The 26286-nt window shown below is 51.4% G+C and overlaps 1 protein-coding gene across 10 annotated transcripts in view; it reads right to left on the bottom strand.

Moving 5' to 3' along the window:
* The window catches only part of LOC120369950 (PARP1 binding protein), a 117929-nt gene that overhangs the window by 47513 nt on the left and 44130 nt on the right, over window positions 1–26286 (bottom strand). The window contains exon 8 of one of the 10 annotated variants that reach the window (XM_039483860.1): window positions 25852–26250. The exons of the other annotated variants lie outside the window; for them this stretch is intronic. Within the exon in view, the coding sequence (XP_039339794.1) occupies window positions 26200–26250 (51 nt within the window). The 3' untranslated portion in view covers window positions 25852–26199. Of the gene's footprint in view, window positions 1–25851; window positions 26251–26286 lie in introns of those variants that run through there. 10 annotated transcript variants of the gene reach the window in all.

Raw genomic sequence — 26286 nt, 5'->3', positions numbered from 1 at the left:
ATCTTGCGAAGAACCCTGTGTAGCAGAGGGATTGGTGGGGAAGGTGTACAGGAGAGAGTTGTTCCACAGGATGAGGAACGCATCTCCTAGGGATGCAGTCCTGAGTCCCACTCTGGAACAAAATAGATGACATTTTCAATTCTGGGATGTGGCAAAGAGGTCTATTGACGGGGTATCCCGGAGGGAGACGAGCTGTAGAAGTATTGCGGGGTGCAGTTCCCATTTGTGTTCTGACAAGAAGTGCCTGCTGAGTGCATCGGCAGTGTTGTGGCAGCCAGGTATGAAGCAATGATTTGTATGTGATGTTGTATGCACCAATTCCATAGCTGGATGGCTTCCATGCATAGGGAAGGTGATCAGGCTCCCCCTCGTCTGTTGATGTAGAACGTACATGTTGTGTTGTTTGTTAGGATCTGAATAGATTTGTTCTTTATGAGGGGAAGAAAGTGAAGGCACGCTCGTTTCACTGCTCTGAGTTCTAAGAGTTATGTGTAGGCGCGTCTCTGACGCAGACCAGCAACCTTGTGCCCTGTGTCCCCCTAGATGTGCTCCCCAAGCAATTAGGGAAGCGTCCGTGATGAGCATGAGCGTTGGGGATCGTTGATGGAAGGGTACGTCTGTGCAGAGGTTTTCTGGTCTTGTCCACCATTGTGGAGAAGCTAGAACATTGGCTGGAGGAGTTAGTAGCATACCTAAGGTGTGTCTCTTGGGTTTGAAGTTGGAGTTGAGCCAGCCCTGAAGACATCTGTGTAGCCTGGAGTACTTGACCACGAAGGTGGCGGCTGCTATGTGACCAAGGAGCTGTAGGCAAATTCTTGCCTATATCCTGGGATGAACAGAGAGCATGCGTATGAGCTGTGTGATAGCTAGGAATCTGTGATGTGGGAGTGAGGCTCTGGTTCAGATTGAGTCCAGATGAGCTCCAATGAACTCAATCTGATATGTAGGTGTCAGGGTGGATTTCTGGACATTTATTTGGAGGCCTAGGCTGTGGAAGAGGGAGATGGCAAAATAGGTAGCTTGTAGTGTCTCGCCATAGGAGTTGCCCTTGATGAGGCAATCGTCTAGGTAAGGGAAAAGCGTGATCCCATGTCTGTGGAGGTGAGCCACAAACTATGGTTAGAGTCTCGGAAAATGCTCTCAGCGCTGTGGAGAGTCCAAAAGGAAGAACTCTGTATTAAAAATGGTTGTGTCTGATTGTGAATCGTAGGAAGCGTCTGTGGGCTGGATGAATTGATATATGAAAATAAGCATCCTGTAGGTCAAGGGCTGTATACCAGTCCCCTTGATCTACTGCAGGTATTATTGTGCCCAGTGTGACCATCTTGAATCTTTGTATCCTCATGAATTTGTTCAAGTTGGCATAGGTCTAGCATAGGCCTCCATCCCCCAGTCTTTTTCTGGGCCAGAAAGTAATGGGAATAGAACCCTTCCCCCCGATGTTGTGTCGGCACAGATTCCACTGCGCCTAGTTGTAGAAGCTGAGCCACTTCTGCGCAAAGTAAGCACTCGTGAGAAGGGTCCCTGAAGAGGGACAGGGAAGGGGGAAGTGTAGGAGGGTAGGATATAAAAGGGATGGAGTAACCAGACTGAACTATTTCGAGGATCCAACGGTCCTGCATAATCTGCGGCCAGACAGTTGGAAACCCTGGAGGCGGTGGCCAAATGGGCAAGTAGGTGGTGGAATCAAGGGGTGGTCGTGCAGACCCTTGACCAACGCTTCAAAATTGTTGTTTATTTCCCGATGGGTGGAAGGTAGTTGCTTGTGCTTGATTCTGTCTGCGCTTAGGAGGTTTAGCACGATTCCTGGTTACATTGTATGGTTTGGATTGAGGCTGGTAATACTGTTGTGTGCGTGGTCTTTGATAAGGTTGGTATCGTCGTCTCCTGGGAAGGGATGGGTGAATGCCCAGGGTGCGCAGTGTCGCTCTAGAATCTTTCATGGTGTGAAGGACTTCAATCATTTTTTATGGAAAAGAGCTTATCCTTATCAAAGGGGAGGTCCTCCACTTTGGTCTGCAGGTCTTTAGGGATGCCAGATGCAGAGAGCCATGAAGATCTGTGCATAAACCACAGCAGCTGCAGTAGTACGGGCTGCTGTGTCTGCTGTCTTTAGAGATGCTTGTAGGGCCGTTCTTGAAATCAATTGGCCCTCAACAAGGACTGACTTGAAATCTGCTCTCCTATCCTCTGGAATATAGGAGGCAAATTCATAAATTTTATTGTAATTATCGAAGTCATAGCTTGCAAGGAGGGCAGAATAGTTAGCAATTCTGAATTGTAGAGTGGAGGACGTATAAACCTTGCGACCCAAGACATCAAGGCATTTAAGGTCCTTGTCTTGTGGGGTGGGTTGACAGTGTGGCTGTTTCGTCCTTTGTGCAACTGCATCCATAACAACAGAGTTTGGTTGTGGATGAGAAAATAAGAAGTCAGCATCCTTAGCGGGAATTTAGTATTTACGTTCAGCCTTTTTGGAAGTTTGTAAGAGAGAGGCTGGAGTCTGCCAGAGAATGTCAGCTGGTTCCAGGCGTGCATCATTTATGGGGAGCGCAATCCTAGAGGGCACAGAGGGTTGGAGGATTTTGAGGAGTCTGTGTTGTGTCTCCTGAACCTCTTCTAAGGGGATGTCTTGGCTGAGTGCCACTCTCTTGAAAAGTTCTTGAAATGGTTTACAGTCATCCACGTTCTGCTGAGACAGAGAGAAGAGGGCTCCGTCTGGAGGTGATGGAGAGTTAGGGGTCGGTGAGTCAGGATATGGTCCGTAGCTCACATTCTCGGGGGGGGGGGGGGGGTCGTCTCAGACACTCTAGAAGTAGACAGAGCTGGAGATCGAGGCGCAGAAGGAGGTAGAGGTTCGGTGGAAGGGGCTTGAGGGTGAGTGGCAGTAGGAGGTGGCCAAGGGTACCACTGAGGCCAAGGCATAGGGTAGGAGAACCCAGGCTCTGCCCATTGGGGAGGGGGAGGGGGGACAAAATAGGGAAACTGAAGTTGGTGGTTGTGAGCCTTGACCTGAAGTGGAAAAGGTTCTGGTGGAGGAGGTGGCGCAGGTGGGGAGAACTCCACCTGCTGCTGCATATCAGGTTCACTGTCAGTAAAGGTAGCCAGAGCGGCTGTTCAAAAAGTGAGCTCTGTGTATCCAGGAGCGGGGAATTAGATTCAGGTGCCACTGAAAGGTCACATTGACTGAGAAACTGTTGCTCCTGCTCCCTGGGCTGCACTGAGCATGATCTGCACTCAGGCGCATTACTGAGTTTGAGTTTTTCCGGTGCCACGGTTCGCTTGGAGGTGCCCTGTAGGAGGTCCACTGCCGGTACTGGGGCAGCAGGCAGGCTCAGTGCCGATATTCTTTTCGGCACTGGGGCAGAGTGCGCTGTTGGCACCGTGTCTGTTTTCGGTGCTGAGCGGACTGGTGCTGAGGAGACCTTCCTGGTACGGGAGATCGGGTCCCTGCCTCTGTGCTCCGCAGGAGCTGTGGCTGAGGCGTTGTGACAGCCTGAGGCTCCTGCCTTCTGCACTGTCAATACAGAGGGTAAGGATCTCGCGAGAGACCCTTTATCCTTGTTAAAGTCTCTCCTCGGAGACTGTTGCGCTTCTTGCCTCTGCTCCTGAGAGGGTAAAGCCATGCTCCCAATTGGTTCAGATGTGGCTGGGGAGCGTGAGGGAAAGGGTTTCACTTTCCCCATCTCCGAAGGTGGCTGTAGAGATATTTCCATTAATAGCATTTTAAGGCGCAGGTCCCTGTCGCGACGAGCCCTGGTCTTGAGGCTCGTACCGTAGAGGCACTTTACGGGAACGTGTGTTTCGCCGAGGAACTTCATACAGCGTGGAGTGCCCATCAGACCTTGGCATGGAGTCCTGACAGGAAAACACACTTCTTAAATCCTGAAGTCCCTGGCATTATGAATTAGAAATGGCAGGGGAGAGTGTCTCAGCGGGAGACAAGCCTAAGGTGAAAAAGTTTTTGTTTTTTTTTTTAAATTAACTAAATTATGTAACTATTCTAATGGAAGGGAAACTACTGGGATGTTACTAACAACTATTCCTATGTTCTTTGCAACTGTTTCCTAGAGAGACCAAGCAAGAGAATCAGCACTGCCCCGAGTCCTGTCTTCAGCCGAGGACGGTTGAGAAGGAACTGAGAGAGGGGCGGGACGCGTGCATTCAGGAAGATTCTAACAAGACCGCAAGATGCCAGCTGAGTGCGTGCGTCCCGATCAGGCACTGCTACTGAAGATCTCTGATCAACGGCGACAGGACACACCATCACCTAGAGTGGAGCACCCACAGGGACAGCACTCAAAGAAGAAATATTGTTGGAAGATTGTTGGTCGATTGTATTTGGTCATTTGACTGACAGGCGTGTGTGGCCTCCTAACAAACATAGGCCCTCATGCTAGAAGAGGGCAATATACTGTGACCCCGGTTGGAGATGCCATGACTTGGGAGGCCATGAAGATGGACTACATTGTTTATCCAGAGCTGGACTCTTTTCCCAGTGGAGCGTAAACCTATGCAGGGAATTAACTAAACCATCTTAGCAACGCAAATCAACCAACTACAATCAGGATAGTCATAAAACCACTGGACTCTGGTAGTTCCATTACAAAGTCCACGGAAATGGCCTCTGAGGACCAAGATGGGGTGTCTAAAGATTGGAGGAGGCTGCAGGGTTTCTGACATAGGATATTGGTGTGAGCACAAACCTTGCAGGAAGCTACAAAGGTCTCTCTCATAGGGCACATTCAGGGCCAGCAGAAGAAATGGGACATTAATTGTTGGATTTTAAATCACCCTAAACATCCTGTCAAAGTAGCATCATGGCACAGTTGAAGAACTGCTAATCACAGGTCCGGAGGGAACACAGAGGCATGTGATCCCTTCCTGGGTGTTGGCTATTATCAACAAAGAAATACACAACTCATTGGGCACAATTTCAGACACAGAGACAGAGTGGATGAGTGTAGACAGGTCCTAGCAGCCAGTTGTATTAAGGAAGTTATGGGACTTGAAAAAAAGACGGTTACTCACCGTTGTAACTGTTGTTCTTCGAGATGTGTTGCTCATATCCATTCCAGTTAGTTGTGCGCGCGCTGCGTGCACGCTCGTCGGACGATTTTTACCCTAGCAACACTCGGTGGGTCAGCTGGGCGCCCCCTGGAGTAGCGCCGCTATAGCGCTAGTTATATACCCCTGCCGACCCGTCCGCTCCTCAGTTCCTTCTTGCCGGCTACTACGACAGTGGGGAAGAAGGGCGGATCTGGAATGGATATGAGCAACACATCTCGAAGAACAACAGTTACAACGGTGAGTAACCGTCTTTTCTTCTTTGAGTGATTGCTCATATGCATTCCAGTTAGGTGATTCCCAAGCCTTACCTAAGCGGTGGGGTCGGAGTGAGATGTGGCAGAGTGTAAGACTGCTGAGCCAAAGGCTGCATCGTCTCTGGATTGTTGCACCAATGCGTAGTGAAAAGCAAAGGTGTGAACGGAAGACCAGGTAGCCGCCCGACAGATGTCCTGGATAGGGACATGGGCCAGGAAGGCGGCAGAAGAGGCTTGTGCTCTTGTAGAATGAGCGGTGAGATGGCTAGCTGGAACCCGAGCAAGCTCGTAGCATGTCCTGATACATGACGTCACCCAGGACGAAATTCGCTGAGCAGAGACTGGCTTGCCCTTCATGCGATCTGCAACCGCTACAAATAGCTGGGACGAACGCCGGAAGGGTTTCGTTTGCTCTATATAAAAAGCGAGGGCCCTACGCACGTCAAGGCTATGAAGCTGTTGTTCCCGACGTGATGCGTGTGGCTTCAGGAAGAAAACCGAGAGGAAGATGTTCTGGTTTACATGGAAAGCCGACACCACCTTAGGGAGGAAGGCGGGGTGTGGCCGAAGCTGCACCTTGTCCTTATGGAAGATGGTATATGGCGGGTCAGCTGTTAGGGCACGGAGCTCAGAAACTCGTCTCGCTGAAGTAATAGCGACGAGGAAGGCCATTTTCCAGGACAAATAGAGTAGGGAACACGTGGCCAAGGGCTCAAAGGGGGCTCCCATAAGCTTGGCTAAAACCAAGTTCAAATCCCAGGTAGGTGTAGGGCGCCGTACCTGTGGGTACAATCGTTCTAGCCCCTTAAGGAAGCGAGAAACCATCTGATTAGAGAAGATGGATTGTTCCCCTATGCTGGGCCTAAAGGCGGAAATGGCCACCAGGTGCACCTTCAAGGAGGAGACCGCGAGGCCTTACTCCTTGAGCGACCAGAGGTAGTCCAAGATCTTGGGAATAGGCACCAGGAGAGGGTTCAGATCCTTCTGATTGCACCAGTGTGCGAAACGCTTCCACTTGGCAAGGTAAGTTGACCGAGTCGAGGGTTTCCTGCTTTCCAGCAGCACCTGCTGTACTGCAGCGGAACAGTCACGCTCTGCTCGGGTCAGCCACGCAGGAGCCAAGCCGTAAGGTGAAGGGACTGCAGGTCTGGGTGGCGAAGCCTGCCGAAGTCCTGAGTTATGAGGTCCGGCCATGACGGGAGGGGAATGGGATCCCGCACTGAGAGGTCGAACAGCAGGGTGTACCAGTGCTGTCTCGGCCAAGCCGGAGCAATGAGAATGAGGCGGGCCCTGTCCCTCCGGAGCTTGAGTAGCACCCGGTGTATGAGGGGGAACGGAGGGAAGGCATACAGCAGGTGATCCGTCCACGGCAGGAGGAACGTGTCCGATAGGGAGCCCTAGGAGTGTCCCTGGTAAGAGCAGAACTGGTGGCATTTCCTGTTCTCTTTGGAGGCAAACAGGTCTATTTGGGGAAAGCCCCACCTCCGGAAAACTGTGTGGATAACATCGGGGCGAATCGACCACTCGTGGGAGAGGAATGACCTGCTGAGATGGTCCGCCAGCGTGTTCTGTACTCCCGGAAGAAACGATGCTACTAGGTGTATGGCGTGGGCTATGCAGAAGTCCCACAGTCGCATCGCTTCCGAGCAAAGCAGGGAGGAACGTGCCCCGCCCTGCTTGTTTATATAGAACATCGCTGTCGTGTTGTCTGTGAAGACTGACACGCAGCGACCTTGGAGGTGGGAGCAAAAGGTTTGGCACGCTAAGCGAACCGCTCGCAGTTCCCTGATGTTGATGTGCAGGGTCAGCTCGCGGGGTGACCAGAGGCCCTGGGTGTGTAGGCTGCCGAGGTGCGCACCCCACCCCATGGTCAGAGTGATGGAGGGGTGGAACGGAACCCCGGCACACACTACCTCTGGGTCCAACCACCAGTTGAGTGATTCGAGGGCCGACCTCGGGATCGTGACCACCGTGTCTATAGAGTCCCTGTGCGGGCAGTAAACCGACGCTAACCAAGTTTGAAAGGTGCGAAGGCGGAGCTTCGCATATAGGGTCACGAAAGTGCATGCTGCCATGTGGCCTAGGAGGCTGAGGCAGGTGCGCACCGTTGTCGTCGGGAAGGACTGTAGGCTTCGGATGATGGAAGCCATGGACTGGTGTCGGGGCAGAGGGAAGCAGACCCTGGCCAGATTGGAGTCCAGGACTGCGCCGATGAACTCTATCCTCTGCGTCAGAGTCAAGGTAGACTTCTCGGTGTTGATCATAAGGCCTAGCTTTTGAAACAGCCCTATGATCACGGACATTTGTTGAGCTACGAGCTGCTGGGACGTTCCGCGGACCAGCCAGTCGTCGAGATATGGGTAGACATGTATCCGACGGCGGCGGAGGGTCGCGGCGACCACTGCCATGCACTTGGTGAAGACCCTCAGTGCCGTGGAGGGGCCGAAGGGAAGCACCGTAAACTGGTAGCGCTGGTGGTTGACAACAAAGCGAAGGTAGCGTCGATGAGGAGGGTAAATGGTGATATGCCCTTCATATGGAGGGCGGCAAACCAGTCTCCCGGATCCAGGGAGGGAATAATGGTCCCCAGGATCACCATGTGGAACTTGAGCTTCACGAGAAATCTGTTGAGCTCTCGGAGGTCTAGGATTGGACACAGACCTCCCTTCGCCTTGGGGATCAGGAAGTAGCGGGAGTAAAAACCCCTGCCCCGCATGCCTTCTGGCACCTCCTCTATGGCACCCAAACTCAACAGAGTCTCGACCTCTTGCAAGAGGAATTGCTCGTGAGAGGGGTCCCTGAAGAGGTACGGGTAGGGTGGGTGCAAGGGAGGGGGCGAAACAAACTGAAGGCGGTAACCAGATTGCACCATGCAAAGCACCCAGCTGTCTGATGTTATCTGGGACCAAGCCGGTAGGAATTGGGAAAGACGATTGGAAAACAACGGGGAAGGATCCGGTAAGGAAACTGGTGGGCCGTCCTCGGGCGTCCCATCAAATATTCTGTTTAGGCCCTGAAGCAGGCTTTGAGGGCGGTTGGGACTGGTTCCCCTGATTGCCCGACTGTCTGCGCCGATTCACTCTGCCCCGGCGCCTATTATCCAGCCGCAGCCTGGGCTGGCTGTACGGGCGGTATGGTTGTGGCCGGAAAGACCTCCTCTGGGTAACCAAGGTGTGCATGCCCAGGGAGCGGATCGTGACGCGACCATCCTTAAGGGTCTGCAGCCTTGAGTCGGTCTTCTTGGAGAAGAGACCCTGGCCGTCAAAGGGCAAGTCCTGAATGGTTTGTTGGACTTCCGGCGGGAGCGTCGAGGCCTGAAGCCACGAAATGCGCCTCATGGTTACCCCAGAGGCCAGGGTCCTGGCTCCCAAATCTGCTGAGTCCAGAGAGGCTTGGAGGGCCAATGGGGACGCTTTCTTACCCTCCTCCACCAAAGCCGTGAACTAAGGACGGGACTCCTGTGGCACAAGCTCAGAGAATTTTGACAGAGACACCAAGGTGTTAAAGGTGTATCTGCTCAGGAAAGCCAGTTGGTTGGCAACCCGTAACTGAAGGCCACCCGCAGAGTAAACCTTGCGGCCCAAAAAGTCCATGGGCCGCGCCTCCTTAGACTTAGGCGCTTGTTGGCCATGGCGTTCACGGTCGTTAACCGATTGGACCACCAACGAGCATGGAGCAGGGTGAGTATGTAGAGAAAACAAGTGAGAAGCTAGGGCTGTGGAGGTCAGCAGTGCCGCACTCCACTGTTCCAACGACCGTCACGGGCGGTAAGAAGGAACTGAGGAGCGGACGGGTCGGCAGGGGTATATAACTAGCGCTATAGCGGCACCACTCCAGGGGGCGCCCAGCCGACCCACCAAGTGTTGCTAGGGTAAAAATCTTCCAACAAGCGTGCACGCGGCGCGCGCACACCTAACTGGAATGCATATGAGCAATCACTCGAAGAAGAACCTGAGCTGGTTCTGGACTGGGGTCTCATGGGTCAGAGCCGTATCTTTAGGACAGCCGTTGGCATTACCATTCCTGGCTCCAAGGCTGTAGGTAAAAGGTAAAGTTGAACTGAGAGAAGAATAGGGCCCACCGGAGCAGTTGTTGGTGTAGGGCCAAGGCCATATACAGATACTCCTGGTTCTTATAGTTGATAAGCATTTGGACCAGATGGCAGGCCCCTTCAAAGTGGTATCTCCACTCTCCAGTGGTGGTCTTAATTGCCAAGTGTTCCTTTACAACAGGCCTGCACAACATGCAGCCCGCATGGGCTCACTGTGCAGCCCGCGGGCAAGCAGCGCGGTGGGGCTGTCAGTTTTGCCCAGGGCCGGTGCAACTGTCTGGGATTTTTCCTCCCTCCCCTCCCTTCCCCTCACGCAGTGTGGCACGGCTGATTGGGCGACTGGGCCTGACTTAGCTGCTCCCATTGGCCTCCAGCAGGCAGAGTCCCTCCCCCACTGCTCCCCTCCCCCTGCCTCAGCATCGCAGCACTCTGCAGGGGAGGGGCTGTGTGCTCAGCAGCTTGTTTGGTTGGATCCACGTGAAGCCAGCGGCTGGAGTGGCATGGTGGTAAGGGGAGGCCCGGGGCGGGGGGGGCAGTCAGAGAGCAGGAGGAGGGTTGGATGAGTCGGGAGTTCTGGGGCGGAGGGGCTGTCAGAGACGGGGAGTGGTTGGATGGGGCATGGGAGTTCCAGGGGTTTGTCTGGGGGCGGGGGGGGTGGATAAGGGTTGGGGCAGCCAGGGAACAGGTATGGGGTAGGGTCCTGGGGGCGGAGTCTTAGTAGAAGGCAGTCAGAGGACAAGGAGCGAGGGGGTTGGGGATTCTGAGGGGTGGTAACTGGGGTGGGGTGGGGGTGGGGCAGGGCTCAGGGGGGGCTCTCTTCCCATCATCTTTTTTGATTGTTGAAATGTGGTAACCTTAAAAAAAGTGGTGCCCTGGCTCGGCAGGGAGGAGCCGCCTTCCAGAGGCACCGGAGAGCCAAAGTGTCGGCTTGCAGGGGCGACAAGCCCCAGCCATGGAGGAGCCAGCGCGGCACAGGGGGGTAGCAGCTCTGCAAAAGTGGAGGCACCGCTAGCGGGGAGCAGCCGCACCCCCTGCTCCTCCTGCAGCCTGGCACTCCCCCACCACTGGGGCTCCTGCAGGCTGCAGCAGATGCATGCGGTTGGCAGCCCCCATGCGCCCCCCAGCTCCTCCTTCACCACACTTGGGCTTTGCAGCTCCTGGGTGTGTGAGCCGCCAGGGCACGGGGCACTGAGCATGCTCCAGGAGGAGCAGTGGCGGCTCACACTCCCAGGAGCCATAGAGCCCAGCACGGCAGGGGAGTGCATGGGGGGGCTGGCACCCATATGCATCCGCTGCAGCTTGCAGGAGGCCCGGGGGGGGTGCCAGGCTGCAGTCTGGGCAGGAATGGTGGGGGGCGTGGCTGCCCCCTTGCACCATGCCAGCCCCTCCATGGCTAGGGCTCACCACTGCCACAAGCGGGATGCTCTGGCTCTCTGGTGCCTCCAGAAGGCAGCTTCTCCCTGCCAAGCTGCTGCAGCGGCCCAAGCCTGGCAAAGCCAGTGAGTGGACTCGGGGCGGAGGCTACCGGGATGGGGTGGGGAGGGCTCGTGGGGGGCTGTGCACCCTCCAGGGGAGTTTTGGGGGGGGGGGGGGAGAACCTGGTCTGGGGAGCAGCCCCTGGGCATAGCTGGCCCCTGGGGTCTATAAAGGCTCATTGGGATTTGCCTCTCAATGAACCAAAAAGAGATGTAATATCTCATTAAATTTGCAAGGTAATTATGAAAAGTACAAATGTTTTCTTTCAACAGATCAGGTGTTTTTCATTTTTCCATGATTGATAAAATTAAAATAATTTTAAAAAATTGTTTGCTTTAATTGAAAAATTCTTAAGTATCACTCTTCCCCCCCAACCTTCCTTTTCGGCCCACAGTTGTTTCGGTGCAGCAGCGCTGGGGAAGGAGAGTTTGTTTCCACGGTGCAGGCAGCACTGGGGGTGTGTGTGTTCTGTTTCGGGGATGGTGGGGCAGGGGGGTTTGGCCCTCAGCTGTTTTCTTTGGAGTAATATGGCCCTCGCTGCTTTACGAGTTGTGCAGGCCTGATTTACAAGATCGTGTAGTTTTGCTCAGCAGGGATGAGCTTCCTTGAGTAGTATGTGATAACATGCAGTATTTTCCCAGATGCATGCCTCTGGGAGAGGACTGCCACAAACACTATATTAGAGGCTTTGGCTTCCACAGTGAAAGCTTGCATCATGTCTGGGTAGACCAATACTGGAGCAGTAGTGAAGACAAGTTTCAACTGCCTGAAGGTGCACTCAGCCTCAGGCAACCAATGGAACTGGGCATTTTTCCCAGAATAGGGCAGTGAGGGACTCAGCTTGGTTTTGAAGCGTTGGAAATGAACCCCCAGCAGAAATTTGTGAAGCCTAAAACATGTTGTAGGTCACAAATATTGCACAGGATTCCCCAGTCGCGAACAGCATAGACCTTGCATGGATCCATCTTGATTCCTTCTGGGTCCATGATGAACGCCAGCAACTCTGTGAAGGTCTGATCAAATGCACACTTCTCAAGTTTAGCATAGAGACCATGTTCTCATAGTTTCTACAGGATTGTGTGGATGTAAGTGGTGTGTTGGTCCAAATTGTCCGACAAGATCAATATGTCATTTAAGTACACCCCCACAAAACTGGTCCAGTAGGTCTCATAGTACATCGTTAATGAAGGGCTGGAATGTCACTAGGGCATTAAATCAGTCTGAAAGTGGCCATAACAGGTTCAAAAGGCAGTCTTCCATTCATCCCCTCTCTAAAATAAGCTCCCCAGAGATCCAGTTTAGTGAATACACAAGGAGCACCCCTGTGATCCAGCAATCAGGAAATTGGACACCAGGTAACAGTTCCAGATTATCTGACGGAGTGCTCAGTAATTGAAGCAGAGGCCGCCATCTTTATACGAAAAGGACGGAGGTGCCAGCCAGTGAAGTCAACTTGCAGACAACCCCCCAGGCCAGGTTCTCAGAGATATTCTTGCAATGCTGCTAGTTCAGACTTGACATTGTATACATCTGTCAAAATGGCATCTTCACTCCTGGCTGAAGTTCTACAGACAGTTGTAGTCCCAATGTTGGGGAAGGGTTTCCACATTCTTCTTCTCAAAAAGTCAGTATTCTCATAGTAGTTGGGGGAAAGTTCCAGAGTACCCGCAAAGGGGGTTTCAATGTGGGCAACTACATCTGTTTGAGACCTTCAATGTGTACTGGCCCCTCGCCATACTGCTGGCAGAATTCCTATAGCACAGCAACTTTCTGCTCTCTCCAGCATAGAAAATTTCAGTCCAAATGGTTAAAGTTTAGCAAAGTTATAAGCAACTGAAATGGGAAATATGAGGCAACCTTATCATATGCAATGCTACCAGACCCAGCCATAATTAAGATCACACGTTGGATATAGGTAACAAGTAATGCTTGCTTTAGAATACCAGCACTCTTCTTCTCCCAGCCCCTTCCCTTCAACCACTAATTATATATAAAATTAAAAAAAATCCTCCATATTACAAAAGGGCTGTGTACACCAGTTCTGCAATTTGGTGGTGCCTAGAGTCCACTCCTGGGAAAAAGGTTCTCCTCTGTCTTCCCAAACATCATGCAGAACACTGCTAGCCACAATAATATGGACATCATTGATGACACTGGTATCCTCACGGTTTTGAATGCAGCACTGTAATAGGGCATCCGCCCCACATTGGCATGTAAGAGATTAAAAGAGGCCTAAGGAGGCTGCGCAGGAAGCAGCCAATACGAGAGCGGCTGCAAAGAATAGCCAATCAGAGCCTAGCAGGCTCACATAAAAAGGGCTGAGGTCCAGAGGTAGTTAGTGGCTGCTGGGAGCTCGAGGAGAGGACTGTGTCCCTAATAGGCTGCAACCCTGCAGGACCTTGGACAGAGCAGTGCAGGCAGAGACCTGGGGAGTACAGAAAGAGCTCCAGACAAGTTGCTGCGACTGAGTAGGGTGCTGTGGCCACAGGGAAGCGGCCCAGGGAAATGCAGTGCTAGTCAAGGCAAAGGAATACAGTAGGTGAATGCAGTTCACTGGGTCCCTGGGTCAGGACCCAGAGTAGTGGGTGGGCCTGAGTCCTTCCACTCACCACTGGGGAAGTGGTTGGACAGAGATTCCCCCTTCCAAGGGGTGGGGTGGGAGAAGATGGAGGGTAACTTGGATGGTGGCACGGCCAAAAAGCTGAGTTGCTAAGTGGACACTGAGTTTCTGGGAGCTGTAGGCAGGAGCAAAGAAAGTGCTGGGGTGCAGACCGCAGAGGTAGGCATCAGCCTCAAGCTAATCCCCAGCATGACCAGGAGGAGGTGCCAGTATGACAATGAAGGACTGCACCCCATGACAAGCACCAACAGAATTTCAATCTGCCAAATGCACATGCCACCACTAGCCTACAGCTACTGAGTGTAGTTGAATCTTCCTTTACCAGGTCCTCTGAAATCAAGGTATAGTTTCATAAGTCATGGCTAAAGGGGTTAAGAAGGGTCCACTCAAATAGTAGGAATAGTGACTCCATTTATAACAATGGCATTTGGTGCAAATAATGTCATAGCTTATCCATGAAGGTAAAAATCTCGATCTCTAGGATACCCTTACATCATGCACCAGTGCATCCCACATTAGTGTCCATGAATCTGTCTCAGTTGACCAGGGCCTGCATAACAATGGAGCAAAAGACGGTTGCTCACCTTTGTAACTGTTGTTCTTCGAGATGTATTGCTCATATCCATTCCAATTAGGTGTGCGCGCGCGCCGCGTGCACGCTCGTCGGAGGATTTTTACCCTACCAACACTCAGTGGGTCAACTGGGTCGCCCCCTAGAGTGGCGCCGCCATGGCACTGAATATATACGCCTGCCGACCCAACAGCCCTTCCGTTCCTTCTTGCTGGCTACTCCGACAGAGGGAAAGGAGATTTGGTTTGGAATGGATATGAGCAACACATCTCGAAGAACAACAGTTACAAAGGTGAGCAACCGTCTTTTCTTCTTCGAGTGCTTGCTCATATCGATTCCAATTAGGTGATTCCGAAGCCTTACCTAGGCGGTGGGGTCGGAGTGAGATGTTGCAGAATGCAAAACTGCTGAGCCAAAGGCTGCATCATCTCTGGACTGTTGGACCAGTGCGTAATGTGAGGCAAAGGTGTGGACCGAGGACCAGGTAGCTGCACGACAGATCTCCTGGATGGGTACGTGGGCCAGGAAGGCAGCAGCAGAAGCCTGAGCCCTGGTAGAACGTGCAGTGAGGTGGCTCGATGAAACATGGGCCAAGTCATAGCAGGTGCGGATGCACGACGTCACCCAAGATGAAATCCTCTGGGAGGAGACAGGTAGGCCCTTCATTCGGTCTGCCACTGTGACGAAGAGTTGGGGCGTTTTACGAAAGGACTTTGTCCGCTCGATATAAAATGCGAGCGCCCTACAGACGTCTAGGGAGTGCAATTGTTGCTCCTTTCACGATGAGCGTGGCTTCAGAAAGAAGACCGGAAGGAAGATATCCTGGTTGATATGAAAGGCCGACACTACCTTAGGGAGGAAGGCTGGATGTGGTCGCAACTGCACCTTGTCCTTGTGAAACACAGTATACGGTGGGTCCACCGTGAGAGCTCGAAGCTCGGAGACTCGTCTGGCTGATGTAATGGCTACGAGGAAAACTGTCTTCCAGGACAGGTATAGCAGTGAGCAGGTTGCCAGCGGCTCAAATGGGGGCAGTCATAAGTCTGGTTAGAACCAGCTTAAGGTCCCAGGTTTGGGCAGGGCGGTGAACTTGGGGGTATAAGCGCTCCAAGCCCTTGAGGAACCTAGAAACCATAGGGTGCAAGAATACAGAGCGGCCACTCTCCCCTGGGTGGAAGGTAGAGATGGCTGCCAAGTGCACCCTCAATGATGACACCGCCAGGCCCTGCTGTTTGAGAGACCAGAGGTAGTCCAAGATGGAATGGATCTGGACCTCGGTGGGAGTAACATTGTGCGTTTCACACCAGCAGGAGAAACGCTTCCACTTGTCCAGATATGTTAACCGAGTGGAAGGTTTCCTACTACCCAGGAGTACTTGTTGTACCGAGGCAGAGCAACGTAACTCGGATCGGTTTAACCATGCAGCAGCCATGCTGTGAGGTGCAGGGATTGCAGGTCTGGGTGGTGAAGTCTGCCGTGATCCTGCGTTATGAGGTCTGGGCGAAGAGGCAGGGGAATCGGGTTGGCTATCGACAGGTCTAGCAACATGGTGTACCAGTGCTGCCTGGGCCACACTGGAGCGATCACGATCAGGTGCGCTCTGTCTGTAGCAGGGTGGACCCCTGCTCCGGCCCTGAAGGTGTTAAAAACAGCCCTGGGAAGGGGCTGAGGCTTGAGAAAGCAGCTTTTAAGCTGGGCTGATTGGGAAGTGGCTGCAGCTGGACCACGCCCCAATCAGGCCCAGCTGGCCCCTATAAAAAGGCCAGGGAAGCCAGAAGCCCAGTCAGTCTCCCTCTGCCTGTAGAGGGAGAAGGGCCTGGCTGCAGGGAGCTGAGACAAAGTACCTGAGGGTGAAGCAGGGCTGGGAAAAGGCTGAGGAGCTGGGAAGCTCCAGTCTGGAAAGCCCCAGGCTGCGGCCTAGCATTGGGCTAACAGGTACTGGGGGTTGCAGAGGCAGCCCAGGGGTAGGCCAAAGCAGCAGGTCCAAACCCTCCTTGCCAGTGATGAATAGGCTGGCCCCAGGATGTGGGGCTAGACAATGACTAGCAGTAGCCATACACTGAGGCAAGGTGGGGATAGAGGGTGCGGGTTCCCTGAAAGGGAGACCCTGAAAGAAAGGGGTTACTGCCGAGGGGGCAGCACCCCATGTAAAAGGGCACCGGGGTCCAGGGAGGGACTCGGGGCCAGAGAACAGGCGGATCACTGGCCTGCAGAGGACGCTCCGAGCTGGACACCAAACTAATTCCCTGGAATCACCAGCAGGAGGCGCCGCAGGGGTGAGTCCGACCCTTTACACTGTCCTTGCAGAGTTTTAGCAGGATCCTGTGAACCAGCGGGAACGGTGGAAAAGCGTATAGCAGATGGCTCGTCCATGGCATCAGAAAAGCGTCCAAGATTGAGCCCGGGGAGAGGCCTTGGAATGAGCAGAACGCCTGGCACTTCCTGTTCTCGCGAAAAGCGAAGAGGTCTATGCGGGGAAAGCCCCACTTCCAGAAAACAGAATGGATAATGTCTGGACAAAATCGACCACTCGTGAGACAGGAAGGATCTGCTGAGGCGATCCGCCAGAGTGTTCCGAACCGCTGGGAGAAAGGACGCTACCAGGTCTATCGATTGGGCTATGCAGAAGTCCCAGAGCTGGATGGCTTCCTGACAAACAGGGGAGGACCGTGCTCCTCCCTGCTTGTTTATGTAATACATGGCCTTTGTGGTGTCTGTGAACACAGACACAACGGCCTTGTAGGTGCTGCTGAAACGCCTGGCACGCAAGGCGGACTGCTCTGAGCTCTCGGACACTGATGTGCAAGACCAACTCTTGAGCTCTTGATGTGCAAGGCCTTGAGTGCGAAGCTGACCAAGGTGAGCACCCCAGCCGAGAGATGATGCGTCTGTCGTCAGGGACACCGAGGGCTGAGGCGGATGAAACGGCATCCCTGCACACACAAAGGAGGGCGTCAACCACCAGTCGAGGGAGCCTAGGATGCTCAGGGGGATCGTGACGGTCACGTCTATGCTGTCTCTGCCCGGGTGGTATACCAAGGCGAGCCATGATTGGAGGGGACGGAGGCGTAGCCTGGCATGTTTGGTCACGAACGTGCAGGCAGCCATGTGACCCAGGAGACCGAGGCCAGTGCGAGCCGAAGTTGTCGGGAAGTTCCGTAGACCTTGTATAATTGTTACCATCACCTGAAACCGAGGCTGAGGTAAGCAGGCTCTGGCGAGATTGGAGTCCAGGATGGCCCCAATGAATTCTAATCTCTGTGTGGGAATCAGAGTGGATTTCTCTATATTGATCATCAGGTCTAGATGCAGGAATAGGTCCTTGACGATGCCCACATGATGAGTGACTTGGGCCTCGGAGGTCCCTCGAATGAGCCAATCGTCTAGATACGGAAAAACATGTATCCGGCGGCGGAGGGAGGCGGCGACTACAGCCATGCACTTTCTGAATACTCTTGGGGCTGTAGAGAGGCCAAACAGAAGGACCGTAAACTGGAAATGTTGACGGTTGGCCACAAACCGGAGGTACCTTCTGTGTGGAGGATAAATGGCGACGTGAAAATATGCGTCCTTCATATTGAGGGCGGCATACCAGTCTCCGGGATCCAAGGATGGGATGATGGTCCCTAGGGATACCATGCGGAACTTCAGCTTTATCATGAACTTGTTGAGTTCTCGCAGGTCTAGGATAGGTCTGAGACCTCCCTTTGCCTTGGGGATTAGGAAATAGCAGGAGTAAAACCCCTTGCCCCTTTCGTCCTTTGGGACCTGCTCTATAGCTCCTATGGCGAGGAGTGGCCGTACCTCTTGCAAGAGGAACTGCTCGTAAGAGGGGTCCCTGAAGAGGGACGAGGAGGAAGGGTGGGAGGGAGGGGGCGAAATAAACTGGAGGCGGTATCCAAGTTCCACCGTGCGTAGGACCCAACGATCCGAGGTTAGATGGGACCATGCAGGGAGGAAAAAGGAGAGGCGGTTGTAAAACGGAGGGAACAGATCCTGGGTAATAACTGGTACGCTGTCCTCGGGCGTGCCTTCAAAAGTTTGGCTTTGGCCCCTCTGGTGGTTTGGCGGGACCCTGATTTTGGCCCCCTTGGGGTCCTGACTGTCACCTACGACCGCCTCGGCCACGCCTTCTGCCAAAGTCCTGTCTTTGTCTAGGTGCAGGGTAAGGGCGGTGAGGTTAGGGACGGAAAGGTCTGCACTGAGTTACCGGAGTGTGCATGCCGAGAGAGCGCATAATGACCCTGTTGTCCTTTAGGCTTTGTAGCCTAGGGTCAGTCTTTTCAGAAAACAGGCCTCTACCGTCAAAGGGCAAGTCCTGTATGGTATGCTGTAGCTCCAGCGGGAGGCCTGACACCTGAAGCCATGAAATGTGTCTCATGGCAACACCCGAGGCCAGAGTCCTGGCTGCGGAGTCGGCTGCATCCAACGAGGCCTGGAGGGAAGTTCTCGCCACTTTCTTCCCCTCCTCCAAGGGAGTGGCAAACTCTTGACGGGAGTCTTGAGGGACTAACTCTGTAAATTTACCACCGCTGCCCAGGTGTTATAATTGTAGCGGCTAAGCAGGGCTTGTTGGTTGCCACCCGGAGTTGTAGGGCCCCTGCCGAGTACACCTTACGGCCCAGTAGGTCCATACGCCTAGCCTTCGATTTTGGAGCCGGCGCTTGCTGGCCATGGCGTTCCCTCTCATTGACAGACTGCACTACGAGGGAGCAGGGAGGAGGATGCACATACAAGTACTCGTACCCCTTAGAGGGCACCATGTACTTGCGCTCAACTCCCCTGGCAGCGGGCGGGATAGAGGTTGGAGACTGCCAGATGGTATCAGCATTGGCCTGAAACGTCTGGATAAACAGTAAAGCCACTCTTGTGGGTGCGTCAGCCGATAGGATATCTACTACCAGGTCCTCTATCTCCGGGACTTCCTCCACCTGGGAGGTTCATATTGAATGCCACCCGTCTCAGGTCGTCCTGATGGGCCCTCAGATCGATTGGAGGAGGGCCCGAGGAGGATGTTCCTACCACCGCCTCATCTGGAGAGGAGGAAGAGGAAAGGCCGGGGACAAGCGGGTCCTGTGTGGGCTCTTGTTCCTGGACGACCTCCTGCTCCAGGTGGATCTGAGAGTCTGGTGGCTGAATTGGAGCTTCCTCCGTACCGGTCGGAGGGGGACAGCTAACAGTAGCCTCTGGCACTCGGTGCTCTGATGGGACAGAGCGAGACGGAATTACCGGTACACTTTGGGCCTGGTGGTACACCCAAGGTGTCCAGAATGACCACTGATGGGGGGCCTTGGTCTTGGGCCTGGGTCTCCTGGAAGACTCTGGTGGGCACATCGGAATCACGGTCCTGAGCATAGGAACTGTCCGCATGAGACGACACCGATGTGTGTCAAGATGGCCATGGAGGGGCTGAAAAGCCCTGGGCAGAGTCTCCCTCTCTGACCGATCTCGCTCTACTCGGCACCGGGGAATTGGTACCGGGAGCCTTACCGGTACCGGGAACGAGATCAGGACTTGCGACCAGAACGGTGCCGGGAGGTCGACCGAGATCTCAAGGCTCGACGACGGGAGCGGCTGCGAGAGTCACGGTGCCTGGAGTGGTGCTGAGAGTACCGGGCCGGGACTGCAAGCGGCGTCGGAACAGAGAACGTCTGCGGGACCGCGATCGTGAACAGTGCCGCTCTGCGGTGCCGACAGAGGGTGGTCTGATCAAGGCAGGCTTGCCGATTGACTGTATGACCCGCACCGGCAGTGCCGGGGGTTGAGGCAACACAGACTGTCATTGCGATCAGCTCCCTCGCCGTGAAAAATGTCTCCGGCCTGGAGGGAATAGTGAGCTCAATCACGGCTCTCGCCGGGGAGCTTTCAGACACCGGACTCGAGGGCCCTTGCGGGACCGGAATCGACGGTGCTGATGTTGTCGGTGCCACGGCAGGTGTCGGTACCGGGCGGTCCGACCTAAATAGAGTGCTCTGGCTGCAGTGCAGATGTCACGGAAGCAGCCGGAGTCTTCTGTCTCTTCACCCTCGGGGAGAGGGAGCGGTGCCGAACAGATGTCGGTGCCGGCGACGGTTGGTGCCAAGAGGCCTTAGCAGTACCGGTGTGATCCGGTGCCAAGGAAGCGCTTCTGGTTGTAGACTGTCCAGCGCTCGATGCCGAGGGTGGAGGGGTAAGAGCCGCCTCCATCAGGAGCTGCTTGAGACAAAAGTCCCGCTCCTTTTTTGTCCTCAGCTTAAAGGCCTTGCTAATACGGCACTTATCTGTGAGGTGAGATTCCCCGAGGCTCATAAGACAGGAGTCGTGAGGATCTCCTGTTGGCATTGGCTTGTGACAGGCCGAGCACAGTTTGAAACCCGGTGAACCGGGCATGGGCCCCGGCACCGGGTGCGGGGAAGGGGATAATCCCTGAACCCCTCTTAACTATATACACTATGTTAAGAACTAATAAAATTAACTTCAACTATATACACAAGAATTAACGAGATAACTACGAGTAGCTAGGGAAGTGGAGATCAGCTAAGCCGCGCTCCACTGTTCCAACGACCGACACGTGCGGTAAGAAGGAACTGAAGGGCCGTTGGGTCGGCAGGGGTATATATTCAGTGCTATGGCGGCGCCACTCTAGGGGGTGACCCAGGCTGACCCACCGAGTGTTGCTAGAGTAAAAATCTTCCGACGAGCGTGCACGCGGCGCACGCACACCTAATTGGAATCGATATGAGCAAGCACTCGAAGAAGAATACCTGTTACGGTTTATGTATTCACATGCTCCTTGCAGGGGACAAACTATGGTCATGAGTGCCATATCAATAACCCTGGCCCAGTTTGAAAAGTTCACTCTCTCAAAGCCAGCAACTATTTCAGGAACATTTTTAATACCCCTCACCTTTGGGTAAATCATAGTCTTGATTGCTCCACAAACCTCCACCACAATTGACTTGCTAACTCCAAACTGGCTAGCAACAGGCCTGTATCAGCATGGAGTAGCCAACTTCCAGACTATTCTAGCAGTTTTGCTTCTGGACCAGCATGATGTCCCTCATGCATGTGTCCTGGCACTGGAGGGTCAGGGCAAAGCTGATCACAAACCTCCAGGAATATCTGAAGGGGAAGAGCATATTTGGATACAGACTGGCTAACCTACTGAGGAGGGCTTTAAACTAGGTTCAAAGAGGGCAGGTGACCAAAACCAACAGGTAAGTCCAAAAAAATGGAGACCTGGGAGAAGAGTCAGAATTTAGGGAGAGCATGGGCTGTTATAGCAGCGATAAAGGAGAGACAAGACAGAACTGGAAGGGGAGAAGGGGGTGGGGAGAAATAAAATCAGTATTTTAGGATACATCTACACTACCCGCCAATCTGGCGGGTAGTGATCGATTCATCGGGGCTCAATTTCTCCTGTCTAGTGTAGACGCGATAAACTGATCCCCGATTGCTCTGCCGTCGACTCCTGTACTCCACCGCAGCGAGAGGAAGAAGTGGAGTCCATGGGGGAGCAGCGGCAGTCAACCCCATGCCTGAGGATACGAAGTAAGTCCACCTAAGATACGTCGACTATTCTCATAGCTGAAGTTGCGTATCTTAGATCGATCCCCCGCCCCAGTGTAGACCAGGCCTTAGATGTCTGTACACTAATGCGAAAAGTATGGGGAATAGGCAGGAAGAACTCAAAATGCTAGTAAATAAACACAACTGACATAGTTGGCATCACAGATTGACTTGGTGGGATAATACTCATGACTGGAATATTGGTATAGAAGGGTACAGCTTACTCAGGAAGGACGGGCAGGGAAAAAAGGGAGGAGTTGTTACCTTATATATTAAAAATATATACACTTGGACTGAGGTTGAGATGGAAATAGGAGATAGACTTATTGAAAGTCTCTGGGTAAGGATAAAAGGGGTAAAAAACAAGGCTGATGGTCTGTAGTAGACCCCTACCATGACACCTTATCAGGAAGAAGAGGTAGATACGGCTTTTTTTAAACAACTAACAAAATCATCCAAAGCACAGGACTTGGTAGTGATGGGGGACTTCAACTACCCAGACATCTGTTGGGAAAATAACACAGCAAGACACAGATTATCCAACAAGTTCTTAGAATATATTGGAGAGGTTTTTTTTATTTCAGAAAGTAGAGAAAGCTACTAGGAGAGAGGCTGTTCTAGACTTGATTTTGACAAATAGGGAAGAACTGGGTGAGAATATGAAAGTGGAAGGTAACTTGGGTGACAGTGATCATGAAATGATACAGTTCATTCTAAGGAATGGTAGAAGGGAGAACAGCAAAATAAAGACAACGGATTTTAAGAAGGCAGACTTTAGCAAACTGAATTGGTAGGTAAAATTCTATGGGAAGCAAAGTCTAAGGGGGAAAACAATTGAAGACAGTTGGCAGTTTTTCAGAGACATTAAGGGCACAAGAGCAAATTATCCCACTGCGTAGGAAAGATAGGAAGTATAGCAAGAGACCACCCTGGCTTAACCAGGAGATCTTCAATGATTAAAAATTAGTGTCCTCCAAAAAGTAGAAACTAGGTCAAATTACAAAGGATGAATATAAAGAAATAACACCAGTATGTAGGGACAAAATTAGAAAGGCCAAGGCACAAAACAAGATCAAACTAGCTAGAGACAAAAAGGGTAACAAGAAAACATTTTACAAATACATTAGAAGCAAGAGGAAGACCAAGGACAGGGCAGGCCCGTTACTCAATGGAGGGGGTGGGGGGGAAATAACAGAAAATGTGGAAATGGCAGAGGTGCTTAATGACTTCTTTGTTTCAGTTTTCACTAAGAAGGTTGGTGGTGATTGGACATCTAATATAGTGAATGTCAGTGAAAATTACATAGGATCAGAGGCTAAAATAGGAAAAGAACTAGTTAAAAAAAGTTAGAGGTCTTCAAGTCACCAGGACCTGATGAAATGCATCCTAGAATAATCGTTCTAAACCAGGGGTCCAGGACCCACTGTGGGGGCCCCGAAGCAGGTTTCAGTGGGTCCACCAAGCAGGGTTGGCATTAGACTTGCTGTGGCTCAGGGCAGAAAGACAAAGCCCCATTACATGGGGCTGAAGCCTGGGCTTCCAAGCCCCGCCACCCAGGGCTGAAGCCGAAGTCTGAGCAACTTATCTTCACAGGGCCCACTGTGGCGTGGGGTCCGAAACAATTGCCCTGAATTGCCTAGAATACTTGAGGAGATGACTGAAATGTCTGAGCCATTTGCAATTATCTTTGAAAAGTCCTGGAAGACCTTTGCACTTTCTAAAAATGTACAAAATTATTTTTATGATTTTAGAAGTAATTAGTCCAACCCTTTTAATGTATTTTAAAACTGGCACTATTTATGATCAGCAACTTTTCCCCCTAACATTTTAAATGCCAAAATACAGGTTAGCATCTGTTCTGTACTATGAACTGACAGATACAAAGCAGTTTTGTGGTAGTTTCCAAGATTCATTTAAACAATATTTCTGTTTCACTGAATTGCAATACATTGTAAATGTTCCCAAGTAACTGAAAACAGACTTACCTTACAATTTTTCATGTAACCGTGAAAGTTTAAAGAGTCCCTATATAAATGGAAGGTTTACTGAGTATATTGCCTCTGCAGATCCACACTCTTAAGAGATGGACAACTCTGAGCTACAAGTTCCACAGCAGTTCAGAATGCAGATACTTTGAGGCCACCTGACCACCACCAAGTGGATCCAAACATTCAGTGCAAGGCTATATAAAGCTCTGCAACCACAACTGCCTCATTTTCTCTTACCTAAAATACAATCATCTTCTAAGCCTTCAAATGTGGGTGTGGCTTTACAATGGCAGAACACAAAGTAAGAGAAATTGAGTCATTCCTTCTCAAAAGAAAGCCTATCCACTGACCTATACTCATGGTCAATTTCAGCCTCAGGCTGAATAAGCAACTGCAAAGATTATGGTTCATGGGGCTCACACAGATCCTCTGAGAACTGCATGTTGACCAAAAGTGTTGGATCAGAGGGCTTGAAGTGGCTGCTTCAGGCTCTTATTGCTAATTCTAAGAGCTGTGCAACAGCGCCACTTAGTGGCTAGTTTTACACAGGGAAGCCAGAGCCCCACCCAGGCACAGCAACCCTGCTGCTGATCTACTCAGTCTGCTCCTCCCTAAACTCAGAGATTTATATGACCATAACCATCACAAACTCCAAGGGTCAGACCATGGGACTGCAGCTTATCTACAGCTTTTAGAAGCCTGGAAACTTCATGATGGCATTCTAGAGAGACTGAACCTTAATGTAACTGGCACTCAGGCCCATCTCCAAACTGGTCTGAAGGAATAAGGATCTTCAGAACTGCTCATACAGTGGATTTATGGATTTTTTTAGAGCAATACACCAAAAGAAATTACATTCTCCAAATCCTCAAGTATACAGAAAGGTGTCAATTTCACTGGCAATGCATCATTGTGTATACTTGCTTATCATGGAATCATTCAGATTCATGTGCTTCACAACTAGACTAGGCATGCTGGGCTCTGTTACCTGGTTCTTAACCCGAAAGTCATCTATAACAAGAAACTGAATATATTTGTTCGTTCCAGGGCCTCCTCAACCATTTCTTAGTGGCAAGGATGACAGTTCCTTGAAACCTGGCAATTTTCTGTAGAACCCTACAAAGGTAGGGTTACTGAAGAAAAGAAGACAAAACAGTTCCAAGTTCCAGGGAATTGCAAACATATTTATTCTGCTGGACCCAGGTTCTTTGAACCTGCTGAAGAATTCTGTACCTTTCCATAGCTTGGCAAGTAGGTCAATTGACTGCCTATTATGGTCAAATACTGTCACATATTCCAGCAAGATTGCCCTGACATAGGTGGTTTTTGATTGCATCAAAGTGCCATCTTTGGCTACTTAAACATCTCCATCACTCTCTTTTCTACATGCTAATGCCCCCTATTAGGAAAAAAGGGGAAGTTGGGCATCTTGACTAGCTGCAGTCTTCTAGAACAAATGCTGTATGTATATCTTTATTTTTATACCAGGTTATGTACATGGTTGTTTACAAGGCATATTAAGCTAAAAGACATGGTCCCTGCCCTGAAGAGTTTACAATCTAAACTGACCAGATACACAGAAATTAACTCCAAAAGGGAGTGGGGGTGGGAGAGGAGGGTTCACAGTCATTAAGCCTCCTTCCACAACACAAAGAAAATGTACACAGCCATTAAGCCTTTTCCTTAAACAAAATCATCTCAACTATTAACGCCCACTCCCAACACTTCTCCCATCCTCAAAGCAAACAATTCACATTAAATGCCCATGTAAATAAGCCCTCACTCCTCCCCCTCTCAACAAATATCCCCTTCATAAACCATGTGTCCACCTCCTGCATATATCCCCAACCAAACCTTGCAGATAATATGAAAAGTTCTATGCTAATAATGGGGCTGACATCACATTTATATTGAGGTCCCTCCCTCCCTTCCCGCTCTTGTCCTCCTCCTGCTGAAGTTTGAGCCCATTGTGTTTGCTACATGGAGGAGGAGGGGCTGCCTATCCCCTTTCCCTCTATGTGATGTGGAGTCTCTAAGCATCCTAGGACAGATGGGGCAGTATGCCTGAAAACATTTTGATTGTCTGGAATCTTCTGGAACAGCAGCAGTTACAAACAGAACTGAATGGCTACTGGTTGATTAAAATACAAGAGATATTTCATAATCTAGAGAGCATTCCAGAAAGTAGTGAAACATTAAAAACAGTGACAATAAATTACACAGCCTTGGAAAGTAAAAAATCATTTATATGGAAATTTTTTTACTAGACATGAACGTGGAAAAACTGTTATAGCTAAAATACAAGTCCTGTTCTTTTGAGTACGTGACAGATAGAATGGAACAAAACTTGTTGCATTCTTGAGATGTGTCCAGTTTCTGTCAGAACAAGATTATTGCATTCAAAACAGCAAGAAAGGGAAAACTAGTCTGCATCAAAATTTGTCTTCTTCTGTGCACAACTCAATCTTTTGCAGCAGCATCTTGAAGCACAAAGTCTGCTGATGAAGACAGTGATGTGAGTGACAATGATAGTGACCCTAATTCCACTTCTTCAATCTTCCGATAAGATTTTTGCTGCTTCATTTGGTTCAGCATTGAAAACTTCTACTTCTGGAAAGTCTTCAGACATTCATCAAATCGGTGTTAAGAGGTTTTTCTGGTAATGGGACATTCTATCCAAAGACAAAACTTGACAGTATGTTTGCTAA

The sequence above is a fragment of the Mauremys reevesii genome, linkage group 1 (genome assembly GCF_016161935.1).
Source record: "Mauremys reevesii isolate NIE-2019 linkage group 1, ASM1616193v1, whole genome shotgun sequence".
Taxonomy (NCBI): domain Eukaryota; kingdom Metazoa; phylum Chordata; order Testudines; family Geoemydidae; genus Mauremys; species Mauremys reevesii.
Note: the sequence above shows the minus strand (reverse complement) of the source record. Positions and strands in the feature narration are given on the sequence as shown.